This window comes from Schistocerca nitens, chromosome 7, assembly GCF_023898315.1.
Source record: "Schistocerca nitens isolate TAMUIC-IGC-003100 chromosome 7, iqSchNite1.1, whole genome shotgun sequence".
NCBI classification, from domain to species: domain Eukaryota; kingdom Metazoa; phylum Arthropoda; class Insecta; order Orthoptera; family Acrididae; genus Schistocerca; species Schistocerca nitens.
In genome coordinates this window covers 311,844,039-311,857,193 of record NC_064620.1, presented here as the reverse complement: position 1 = coordinate 311,857,193, position 13,155 = coordinate 311,844,039, and the positions used below count along the sequence as shown (strand labels likewise).

General features: G+C 37.4%; 1 protein-coding gene across 1 annotated transcript; it reads right to left on the bottom strand.

Annotated features, from left to right (window-relative positions):
* Nucleotides 1–4,890: 4,890 nt before the first annotated feature.
* Nucleotides 4,891–11,010, bottom strand: LOC126195594 (piggyBac transposable element-derived protein 4-like). Its single transcript, XM_049934219.1, has 5 exons — nt 10,910–11,010; nt 8,652–10,633; nt 8,368–8,528; nt 5,010–5,204; nt 4,891–4,899 (listed from the first exon to the last, which is right to left on the bottom strand). The coding sequence occupies exons 1-5, from the start codon at nt 11,008–11,010 to the stop codon at nt 4,891–4,893; spliced, it is 2,448 nt and encodes an 815-aa protein (XP_049790176.1).
* Between the last annotated feature and the right edge of the window lie 2,145 nt (nt 11,011–13,155).

Genomic DNA, 13,155 nt, shown 5'->3' with positions numbered 1-13,155 from the left:
CTTGGATTTACAAGAGAACGTGAAAACAATAAAAATATCAGAACTAGACAGTATATAATCAGGAGCTCTGCTGAAACAAAGCTTGTCTCTTTTTCTTTAAATAATATAAAATTGTATATAATTCTTACAGATGAGGAAACCTGTAGTATAAAGTATCATCTATATGAATTATATAGGATTTTATATTCAAAAAAAGAAAGAAACTTTGTTTCAGCATACCTCCTGATTGTATACTGTCTAGTTCTAATCTTTCTGATGTTATCACATGTTCTCTTGTAAATCTATGGTGTTTAATAGTTTTATGGTTAACAAATATGTACATGTTTTAGTGCATTGTGCTGGATGTACACAGAGACTCCCTACATGTATACTCTTTTATTATGCAGGGGCCTGAAGATGTTGTAGTGGGATACCAAAACTGGTTGTTGTCAAAATGAAATAAAATAGCATCTTAGTTGCATGTAACTGATATTGACAACTGAGTAAAAATGGTCTTAGAAATAGTAGAATCTTGGTTTCAAGATAAGAAAGTGCTAATGTAATATTTCTGTGCTCCAGAAATGAATCAGAATTTCTAAGAATACTAAAAAAACAATGAAGAATAAAATATCTTCAGGGATTGATGAAGTACCTTGTTCAGTCATAATAAAATGTGCTAGTGTTATGTCAGAACCACTCTCACACATAATAAATGTGTCATTATCAAGGGAGTGTTTGTTTCATCAAAGATGAACAATTTCAAGAATAAAGAATCACTGTGTGAATAGTGAAATATGAATGAAGTGAGAAAATATAGACCAATATCTTTGTTACCTGTATTTTCAAAAGCAATAGAGACAGTCATGAAACATCAAAGAAGAAATTTCCTTGAAAAATTCTATCTCTTTTCTGAAAACCAACATGGTTTTTGCAAAGAATTGAGTACAAAATCAGCTATTACCCATTTCACTGAAAATATTGTAATGGGAGTACAGCAGAGTCCCACTAATCTGAACCCCGGTAATCCGAAAGTTTGGTTAATCCAAACATGAAAAATGTTAGTCTAAGTATGGAAAACTGTGTGGTAAACTGCTGTACATACACACTATTTTAATTTACACAGTACAGTAAACATGTATTAGAAAAATACCCTACTTTTATCCCTACTTTTTAGACGACAGTCATTCTTTTTTGGCATAATGAAGACAGTCTGTTATATGATGCATAGTTGTGCCATTGTCTTATAAACATCAAATCAGCAGGTGTAGCAGTGGGCTGTTGCTCTGAATAACGTAGTGAGAGGTCTAGGGCTTCTGCTGTGTCACTGTGTGGCACCAGCTCTCCTTTGTCACTTTCAGGCTCAATGTCACTTCTGTCACAGCAGTCCAGTCTTGAGTCACAGCAGCAACTAAATTAGCATCAGTAAGGTTCTTCACGCATGTCCCCTGTGCTGCCATCCACTCATCTACATCTTCTTCACTAGCTTCTTCACATCCAGGGAGTGTGTGTATCATATGTAGTAAATTTTCCTCTTCATTTTCAACTAGGTTGTCCTGAAATTCAAAAGATGTCCACAGTTTTCTCCATGATTTTCTCCGAGTTTTTTTCTGAAATATTCTTCCATGCCTCAGTGGCCCAATTAACAACATCCTTGACATTGGTCTTTTTTATTTTGTCCACTAAAGGAATGCTATCATCTTGGATCAGCATTCTTTTAAATTGTTTTCTGTAAATCAGTTTTAAATTTTCAGTATGCCCTGGTCCATTGGCTGCAGAAGTGGTGTAACATTTGGTGGAAAAAACGTTGCCACAGTTTCTCCATCACATAATTCCTCACTGCTGGGGTGAGATGGCATGTTATCAGTCAAAACGATTACACGGGGAGGCAAATGATTTTCCTTAGAAAACCATCGAACAAAGAGAACAACCTGGCTGTGAAACCAATCTTTGAACAGCTTACCATCCATCCATGCTCTTTTCTGGTTGTGGTAATATCTAGGCAGGGACTTCATGTTGCAGTTTTTAAAAGCTCTGGGCCTAGCAGATTTGCCAATCACCATAAAAGGCAGCTTGTGATTATCAGCAGTGTTGCTGCATGCTAATAAAGTCACATGATCTTTGCACATTTTAAAACCAGGAACATGGTCTTCTGCTTTTAATGCAAGGCTTTTTGTTGGCAATGCCCTAAAATTAAGGCCAGTCTTGTCAGTGTTATTAATTTGTTGGGGAGAATACTTTCCGTCTCCTATCATTTTTCAAACTCACCCAAGTATTCCTTTGCTGCATCACGGCCAGAAGAAAGCTTCTTTCCAGTAATAGTTAGCTGATGGATTCCATGATGTTTTTTGAATCTGTCCAAAGACTCATCACCATTCCTTAACATGTTCAGGTAAACATCCTTCTCCTGAACCAGTGCTCCATTCAAAGGAGATCCCCTTTCTCTTTCCTGCATAAACCAAAGGAAAAGAGCTTGATGCACTTTATCATACTGGGACTGTTTCAAAGTCTGCCGAATATTGAGTGTTTCTCCCAAAGATGTTGCACAGGACTGTTCAAGCTTCACTCAGTTCTTCTTCCAATCACAAATAGTTGCTTTATCAACACCCAGTTCTGTTGCCAATTTAGAGGTATTCTTACCATTGTCTATTTGCTTCACAGCATTCAGTTTTTCTTTGAGAGTTAATATTGTATGTTTCAGTTTACTCATGATGAGAATATGTACACCACTACACCTGAATGAATACAGTACAACTGTTAAGCATGCCTGCAACCAATAACTAACATATCCAAGCGCTTTGTGAGCCAACTGGCAGTGCACTGACCTCAGACACTACAAAGGTCTCAACAGTGCTCAACAACAAGGGCAGGGAGTGAGAGTGAGCCATTGTTCCCACACTTGTTTCCATTTGTTACCATGGTGTACCTACTTATCCGTTTGGTATACTTTATTCTAGAAACTCGTCACCATAATTCCAACTAATCCAAAGAAATTGGTAATCTGAAAAGGTCAGGTCCCAATTAGTGCGGATTAATGGGACCCTACTGTATACAGAAACCGTGAGAATCTTGACTACCATTTGTCTTCAGTGGAGCAAATGTTGACTAACCCTTGACAATATCCTTTTTTTTCCATGCAGTTTATTATTTCTTCACAAACATAGATGAATACAGACAAGCAGGATTGACCAGCCTTCTTCTCAGACAAGAAACAATTTAATTTTTTGTTGACATTCTTGTCAGCTCTATGTTCCAATTCTTGATATAACTGACAGCTGCACATGACCTGGGACTCTTTGCAGCTACTTGTGATGATGTCACGGGCAACCCAACTGCTCTTTGTGCCACATGTAGCTTGAAAGGAATACCTTGGACAAGAATATAACAACTGCAGACAGCAAAAATGAAACAGTTCACAAAATGGTCTAGACAATTATCTTCATAACAAGAAATACTCTAATTCTCAAATCATTCTGCTTGTTCATTTATTTGAAGGTACAAAACATGGATATAAAATCAACATATGTAAGGGAGATTTTGTACCCATACAAAACAACAGTATGAAAGGAATAAATTTGGAATTACTGGAGATATTTGGTACTGTCGATCATGATATCTTGCTAGACATGTCACAAGCTATTGGTATATGAGGAGTTGTGAAAAAATAATTTCAGTCTGATCTTCATAGTAGAAGACATAGAAGAATTTACCTCAGCCAACATTAAAAATGTATTGCTTACAGACCTGATTTTCAGACTGTACCTGTTGAACTACCACAGTGAAGTATTCTTTGACCTCTCGTATTTCTAATTTATGTAAATGACATCAAGATTACAATCAGTGGTACTCATATAAACCTGTTGCTGATGATAAATATGTTATTATAACTGGTATAAACCAGGTATTACAACATCTGTAACTAGAGTTTGGAATATTTACAAAATTGCTTTGAATTGAACAAGTTAACCTTAAATATTGCAAAAGCTCTTTATATCCACTAGAAGAAAACGAAGTCACAAAATTATCTGGACCTTAGAATACAAAATAAAGAATGTATGAGAGCACCTGTCACAAAATTTTTTGGTGGCCGTACAGATGAAAATTTAGACTGGAAAGTCCACATCCACTATCTTGATAATAAGTTAGATTCTGCTCACTGTGTGCTATGTGTAATTAGTAATGAGACTAGTAAACAGTGTAGCAGAATTTTCTACTCCCCTTACATTCACACTGCTATTACATATTGCCTCATTTTCTGGGGTCATAAGAAGATAAATTCAAAAACCGTCTTCACACTAGAGAAAAGTGGTGTTAGAATAATTATTGTATTGTATTTATTGGTCCAGTAAATTTTACATGTACAGTACAGCACATCAGATATTGGACAGGTCAAAGTATATCTTACAATTAAAACACTTTAGAAACTCGAAAATTATGTTCACAAAATTTTACAGCACTTCATATACTGGGCAAGTCAATGTGTAAGTTATAATTAAACCACATTAGAAACTTGAAGTTTACAACTGAATACATGTATAAGCCAATTATAACGATTACAGTATTTGCATGATTCTCACTTAGGCTCTAAGGATTTTCAAAGCCAACACCTTACAACCACTTGTTTCACAACTAAATATTCTACATTTACCAAGCCTCTACATAAAAAAGTGTAATTAATATTAAAAGGTGCACTGGCAGTTTCAAAATGAACTTAGATCTTCATTAATATAACACAAGAATCTGCCACGTCATCCATATAGAAAGAGGAAACAAGGCTGTAGCACAAAACAAGTGTTCAGAGTGCTTAACTGTATAACAAATTTTTGGCACAGATAAAGGAAACAATATATCTGATTCAGAATCAGATTCTTTATTGGTCATTCAGCATTATTACATGCAATAGACTTTGTCAGTTCACTTAACCTATTAATTTTACAAAATAAATTTTTACACATTTAAGTTAAGTTGATACTGGGCATTTCTAAAAATTCTTCTAATGAATAGAATGGGTTAGTTAACAAAAAGTTATGTACATTTTCTTTAAATAATTTGTCAGGCTTGATTGATACATTCTTAGACAATTTGTTATATATTTTAATTGCCATATACTTATGACTATTGTTAGTTTTAGCTAATCTATTTTGTGGCAACAGCTTAGAAGTACAAGTTCTTGTATAGTAGTCATGCCTTTGATTTGTTACACTTAAATTAGGTAGTTCAGCAAGTATCTACATTTAAGCAAGCAATATCCAAAATTTTAATGACCAACAGTTATTACACTGTAAATAAATACCTATCATAACCTAGTAGCAACTAATTGTATCAGTATTCTACATGCCATAGTCAATGTCAATAGTATTTTCAGTCAAATGTTTCCTATGCTCTGAATTAGTATTTTGAACAGAAGTGTTACAATTTCCCCACCATGTTATAGTTCTGGGTGGAGATTTTAATTTGCCGGATATAGACTGGGAGACTCAAACATTCATAATGGGTGGCAGGGACAAAGAATCCAGTGAAATTTTTTAAAGTGCTTTACCTGAAAACTACCTTCAGCAGTTAAACAGAGAACCGACTCGTGGCGATAACATATTAGACCTTCTGGTGACAAACAGAACCAAACTATTTGAAACAATTAACGCAGAACAGGGAATCAGCGATCATAAAGCGGTTACTGCATCAAAGATTTCAGCCGTAAATAGAAATATTAAAAAAGGTAGGAAGATTTTTCTGTTTAGCAAAAGTGACAAAAAGCAGGTTACAGAGTACCTGATGGCTCAACACAAAAGTTTTGTCAAAAGTACAGATAGTGTTGAGGATCAGTGGACTAAGTTCAAAACCATTATACAATATGCATTAGATGAGTATGTGCCAAGCAAGATTGTAAGAGATGGAAATGAGCCACCATGGTACAACAACCAAGTTATAAAACTACTGCGGAAGCAAAGGGAACTTCACAGCAAACATAAACATAGCCAAGCCTTGCAGACAAACAAAAATTAGGCGAAGCGAAATGTAGTGTGAGGAGGGCTATGCGAGAGGCATTCAATGAATTCGAAAGTAAAGTTCTATGTACTGACTTGGCAGAAAATCCTAAGAAATGTTGGTCTTATGTCAAAGCGGTAGGTGGATCAAAACAAAATGTCCAGACACTCTGTGACCAAAATGGTACTGAAACAGAGGATGACAGACTAAAGACCGAAATACTAAATGTCTTTTTCCAAAGCTGTTTCACAGAGGAAGACTGCACTGTAGTTCCTTCTCTAGATTGTTACACAGATGAAAAACTGGTGGATATCGAAATAGACGACAGAGGGATAGAGAAACAATTAAAATCGCTCAAAAGAGGAAAGGCTGCTGGACCTGATGGGATACCAGTTCGATTTTACACAGAGTATGCGAAGGAACTTGCCCCCCTTCTTGCAGTGGTGTACCGTAGGTCTCTAGAAGGGCACAGGTCATCACCGTTTTCAAGAAGGGATGTCGAACAGATGTGCAGAACTATAGATCTATATCTCTAACGTCGATCAGTTGAAGAATTTTGGAACACTTATTATGTTCGAGTATAATGACTTTTCTGGAGACTAGAAATCTAACTCTGTAGGAACCAGCATGGATTTCAAAAAAGACGATTGTGTGAAACCCAGCTCCACGAGACTCAGAGGGCCATAGACACAGGTTCCCAGGTAGATGCCATGTTTCTTGACTTCCGCAAGGCATTCAATACAGTTCCCCACAGTTGTTTAATGAACAAAGTAAGAGCATATGGACTATCAGACCAATTGTGTGATTGGGTTGAAGAGTGCCTAGATAACAGAACGCAGCATGTCATTGTCAATGGAGAGAAGTCTTCCGAAGTAAGAGTGATTTTTCAAGTGTGCTGCAGGGGAGTGTCGTAGGACTGTTGCTATTCACAATATACATAAATGACCTTGTGGATGACATCGGAAGTTCACTGAGGCTTTTTTGTGGATGATGCTGTGGTATATCGAGAGGTTGTAACAATGGAAAATTTTACTGAAATGCAGCAGGATCTGCAGCGAATTGACGCATGGTGCAGGGAATGGCAATTGAATCTCAATGTAGACAAGTGTAATGTGTTGCGAATACATAGAAAGATAGATCCCTTATCATTTAGCTACAAAATAGCAGGTCAGAAACTGGAAGCAGTTAATTCCATAAATTATCTGGGAGTACGCATTAGGAGTGATTTAAAATGGAATGATCATATAAAGTTGATTGTTGGTAAGGCAGATGCCAGACTGAGATTCATTGGAAGAATCCTAAGGAAATGCAATCTGAAAACAAAGGAAGTAGGTTACAGTACGCTTGTTCGCCCACAGCTTGAGTACTGCTCAGCAGTGTGGGATCCGTACCAGATAGAGATCCGTACCAGAAGAGATAGAGAAGATCCAACGGAGAGCAGCGTGCTTCGTTACAGGATCATTTAGTAATCGTGAAAGTGTTATGGAGATGATTGATAGATAAACTCCAGTGGAAGACTCTGTAGGAGAGGCGCTCAGTAGCTTGGTACGGGCTTTTGTTGAAGTTTTGAGAACATACCTTCACTGAAGAGTCAAGCATTATATTGCTCCCTCCTACGTATATCTCGTGAAGAGACCATGAGGATAAAATCAGAGAGATTAGAGCCCACACAGAAACATACCGACAATCTTTCTTTCCACGAACAATACGAAACTGGAATAGAAGGGAGAACCGATAAAGGTACTCAAGGTACCCTCCGCCACACACTGTCAGGTGGCTTGTGAAGTATGGATGTAGATGTAGATGTAGATAGATCATGTGTTTTTATGTAATTTATCAATTAAGTATTCCATGTAAAATATCTTGTTCATTCATAAACAATGTGCAATTCTGAATGTGAGATTGTGTAGGGTACTATGCACTGCTGTATTTGCAGGGTACTGGACATCTGTGTGTGTGTGTGTGTGTGTGTGTGTGTGTGTGTGTGTGTGTGTGTGTCAATTTAAATTGTCCGTGGATGAATAATATACTACTAATGATCTACAGGACCAATAATAAATCAAATCAAATACTGTGTTGCTTAAGCTTCACTTTCCTTTTTACTTTCATCCTGAAGACTATAATGCCATGCCACATTTCATTATGAATATATGTTGCTGGCTAAGCAGTTCATTCAATATTGTAATGTTGGTATTTCCATAAAGAAATCCCTTATTTATTTTTATTTATTTATTTATTTCATGTTCCATAGATCCATATGGGAACATATCCCTGGATATAGAACGAGTCAAGGTTTTGTTACAGATTATTGGTTTGTGCACAGATACATTGATCTTATCATTAGATTAACCCTCTAACCGGAACATCTTTTACTCGGCGGTAAGATGGAACATCGGTCTGCTAGACCGCTAGGACATTTAAAGTGTATTTTTCTCTATTTTTATGACTTTTCCGCACTTCTACGTTGCTTCTCTCTCTCTTTAAGGTGTAATTAAACATAATAATAGGTTTTTGAACCATAATATTTGTTAAAATACCAGTAAATTCAAGTTTATTACTAGGAAAAACTTTAATTTGCAGTGTTTTGTTGTTTACACATTACTCCTTTAGAAATACTTTTTTTTTACATTATTATAGTTACAACACAAAGAAAATGAATACTAAAATGTAATGCAAAGAAAAAATTTAACTTTTATTTTTAATTGCACAAGTCTTGCACACTTTTCGTGAACACTCCAAGCACGTTGGTTCTTCGCAAGAAATACACTTGTAGGCAGTTTTCCTCTTTTTTTGATATGGACAAAATCGACAGGTTTTTCTTTTACCAAGTGTGTCCGTCGGACACTCATCAACTCGAACAACAAATTTATTCCGTTGGCTAACGATTTGCTTTTCTTTTGCTGCCTCTTCTTCTAAAGATGAAATAATACTTTGTAGCTCTTGAGGCAGATTGGAGATTGCCAGTCGGGATTTTACGAAATCGTAGACCAAATATAGAGAAACTCTTTTCAGGAAATCAAAACGTGATACGGTTTTCTTCTCTCCAAAAAGTCCATAAAGTATACTTGCGTTTGATCCAGCCATGGCCACCATGTGGTAAAAAATAGCCAACGGCCACCTTCTTGTTTTGCGATTAGTAGAATAAACACTGCACTTCATATCTAGCGTGTCTATTCCACTTTTTGTGGCGTTATAAAAAGATATGATTTCAGGTTTATCATTTGAAACGTCAGTGTAATTGGAATGATGCATTGACGAAAGAAGTAGGACTGCCTTATTCCTTTTTGGGACATAAGAAAGCAGAGTCATTTCTTTCGTAAAGCCATAAAGGCTGGACCCAATTTCACGATCGCTTCTTGCTTGAAATTCTGCTGGTATCTGGGGTCTGTTTCTTTTTAGTGTCCCAACTAATGTCAAATTGTGAGCTAGTAGCTCCTGGGCAAGTTCCACAGAACAAAACCAATTGTCGCAACTAATATTTCTGTTTGTGCCATACAGCCCTTTAGATAGGCGGATTACAGACTGCGTGGGAATGCTCTTTTTCTTTTCTGCTGTAGAAAGTGTGGCTCCATCACAGCCTTTGCCGGAGTAGATGTAGGCATTGTAAATATATGCATTGTGTGCATCTGCCAGACCCATGACCTTAATGCCATATTTAGCCGGTTTATTCGGCATATATATACGAAATTTAACCCTCCCTCTGAAAGGCACCAAAGTTTCATCAACTGTCAAATGCGCTCCAGGGCTATAAATTTGTTGGCAGTTCCAAATAAACTTATTAAATATGTCTGTAATGGCAGCAGCTGGGTCATATTTTTCCCTCTGTTCCCTCGTGCTCGAGTCATCGAATCTAAATGCCCTAAGCAATATTCCTAATCGCTTTTCTGTTATTATTGATCGAAAAATTGGCCTCCCCAAGACCGAAGTGGAAAACAGCGAGGTCATAGGCTCCCTCGCAGATTTGAATATGCTGCAAAGAACTGTGACTCCAATCACAGCGTTCACTTCCTGCACAGTAGTGTCTCTGTAAGCTACACTTTCTTTTAGTTCAATAACAGAACGAATTTTGGCCAACTTTTCATTAGTATGCTTTACAATCGTCTCAATCATGTCGTCAGTAAACAAAAGGCGCCACACTTCACCTGGGAGTGGGTTTTTCCCCACGGTAAGAGCAGGCCCTTGTATCTTTGATAGCCGTACCTTTATTATATTGGATGCTGCTGTTCGCGTCTTAGAGCGAACAGGAGTTGATGACCATGTGAAACACTTGTTTCTTCCGTAGTAAGAAACTGGAAGACGACTCTCATCTAGAGTGTCATCAGAACGCGTAGATGAGCTAGCAACATCAGCAGGCTTCTGTGGAGTGATTAGTCTGCTTCCACCAGAAGTTATGTCAGACTGTGGTTGCTCTCCAGTTTCTTCGCGAACTGCGGTATTTTCGACTTCAAATATTTCTCGAATAGTTTCATCATCGCGATCATCATCATTGGGAGAGTCATCGTCATTATCTGTTTCATTGCGAGGATCTTGGATAGTAAGGTCCTCATCTGGAATGCATGATTCATCTGAATCCACTTCCGAGTCTGATTCTTCAAGGTAATTTTGAGAGCGTGCAAGGGCTACAATTCTTTTCGACCGATTTGAAACATATTTCGGACCTTCCATTGTAAACCTGCAAGGAAAAAGGGAAAAATGAGTTTTAACGAAATTTAATGGGGATAATTCTATCGCTGTAATAAGTTTGCGCGGTAAATTGGAGAATGTGTGTGAAAAACGGAAAGAGGAAAAATTAAAACGTTAAATACGAGTTGTTACACTTTTTTCTCGTTCTTCTATGAACACAAAAGTATTAAGCATCGTGTGGTGGCAAAAATTTCAATCAAATAGATGAAATGTTGCTACACAGAAAACAGAAGAGTTCAAAGAGTGGAACATCGGTCATACAGACCGACAAATGCGTGATACTTTTAGGAACACCGGTCTGGGAGACCGGCAAAAATTTGACACTTTTAGGAACACCCGGTCTGTCAGACCGGGAGGGGAATGCATTTTTTCGGAACACGGTCTCACAGACCGACAATACGTAACAAAAATTCTACTTACTTGAAAACAATGCATGCGCCGACAATACGTTGTTGGCCAGCTGCGGTTCGGGACCCGACTGAAGATTACTGGGCTTCTCCCCACCCTCACGAACAATGCAGCGCCGTTAGCATTGTTAATGTCAACTATGGCGGTATCTCAGACCGATGTTCCGTTCAAAGGGTTAAAGAAACTGTTAAGTTTAGCATATACCCTTACATATTAGATAAGATACAGAACATCTGAAATAATATAGTCATACATAAATTTGGGTATTGTTCTTAAGTTATACAGGCGTCATATACAGACATACATAAATATGGGTATTGTATTAAGTTACACTGTACTTACAGAGTATGATTAATCAATTGTAGAGGTCACACAGTAAGGTTTGAGCACAAACAAGAGATTCTATGCATTTTTTTAAGAAATTCATCAATACCGTAACAAGATTCATCTAAAAGGAACTGCTTCAGATTTTCTTTAAACTTTGGCATGTTTCCAACCAGTTCTTTAATGTGCAGTGGGAGGGCATTAAAAATCTTGGTGCCAATGTATAAAAACCCCTTCTGGACCATGCTTTTCGTTTTTAGCTCATAATGGATATCCAGTTTCCTTTGGGTGTTATAACTGTGGTATGAGATATTGATTTTGAATAAGTTCCTATTTTTTGAAACAAAGCACATCAGGGAAAAATATATGGGGCAGGTGTTGTAAGGATTTGTAGAGCTCTAAACAGATCCCTGCACGAGTGCCTAGGATGCACTCCACACATAATTCTTATTGCTCGCTTCTGTGCTTGGAACACTTTTTTTGCTATTGATTGATTTCCCCAAAATATTATACCGTAGGCCATAAGTTGGTGAGAATAACCAAAATATGCAGTTTTTATTGTGCCCATTTCCCTAGTGTCTGTCTGAAATTATTCTTAAGGCAAACGTTGCTGAACTTAGCCTTTTGCACAGATCTTGATTATGGTGGTGCCACTTCATTTTGCTATCTATATGCAGACCCAAGAATTTGGAAGACTCAACCTTCAAAATCTCATGCTCACCCATTTTTTGGTTCATTTCATTAGTAACATTTAATGTAATTTGTCTTTTTTAGGTTGGTTTCAAATCAGTTTGTCAAATCTGCAAAAGCTTTATTTGCAGCCTCATTTGACACATTCCCTGAGAGATTATTATCTAATAAAGTGGTTTCATCAGCAAACATGAGTATTTTCCATATTCTGTACATAGTACTAAGTCATTTATATATATTAGAAAGAGCAGTGGGCCCAATACTGAGCCTTGAGGTACTCCTGCAGTAATGGAGCCCCATTCAGAAGATACCTGGTCACCATGTAGTCCTTCCATGATTACTTTCTGCTTTCTACCACACAGATAGGATTCAAGCCATGTGCCTACGGTTCCACCCATTCCTAGGGTCTTGGCTTTACTCAAGAGAATATGGTGACTTTTACACTGTCAAAAGCTTTTGACAGGTCACAAAATATTCCAACCGTCATCATATTATTATTTATGGCTTCCATAACATTGCAAACAAAGGCATGTATTGCATCCATGGTTGATACCCCTTTCCGAAAGCCAAACTGGCTACTGATGAGGATGTTATATTTACTAAGATGCTCAACCATTCTGCTATGCATCAATTTCTCTAGTACCTTGGAGGAAACTGAGAGTAATGAAATTGGTTGATAGTTTGTAGCCTCAGTCTTTTCTCCCTTTTTATAAATTGGTTGTATAAGCCCACATTTTAGCCTGTCGGGAGAAACACCTTCTTCCAATGACGTGTTACTAATATGGCAGAGGACTGTACTTATTTCTTTACAACAGTACTTCAGTAACTTGTTGGAAATGTTGTCAACTCCAGCAGAATTTTTACATTTTAAAGACATAATTATTTTTTCTAATTCTATCACTGTAGTTTTTTGAAGATGCATCTCATCTATTTTGTTGGTTGGTTGTTTCGGGGAAGGAGACCAGACAGCGAGGTCATCGGTCTCATCGGATTAGGGAAGGATGGGGAAGGAAGTCGGCCGTGCCCTTTCAAAGGAACCGTCCCGGCATTTGCCTGGAGCGATTTAGGGAAATCACGGAAAACCTAAAT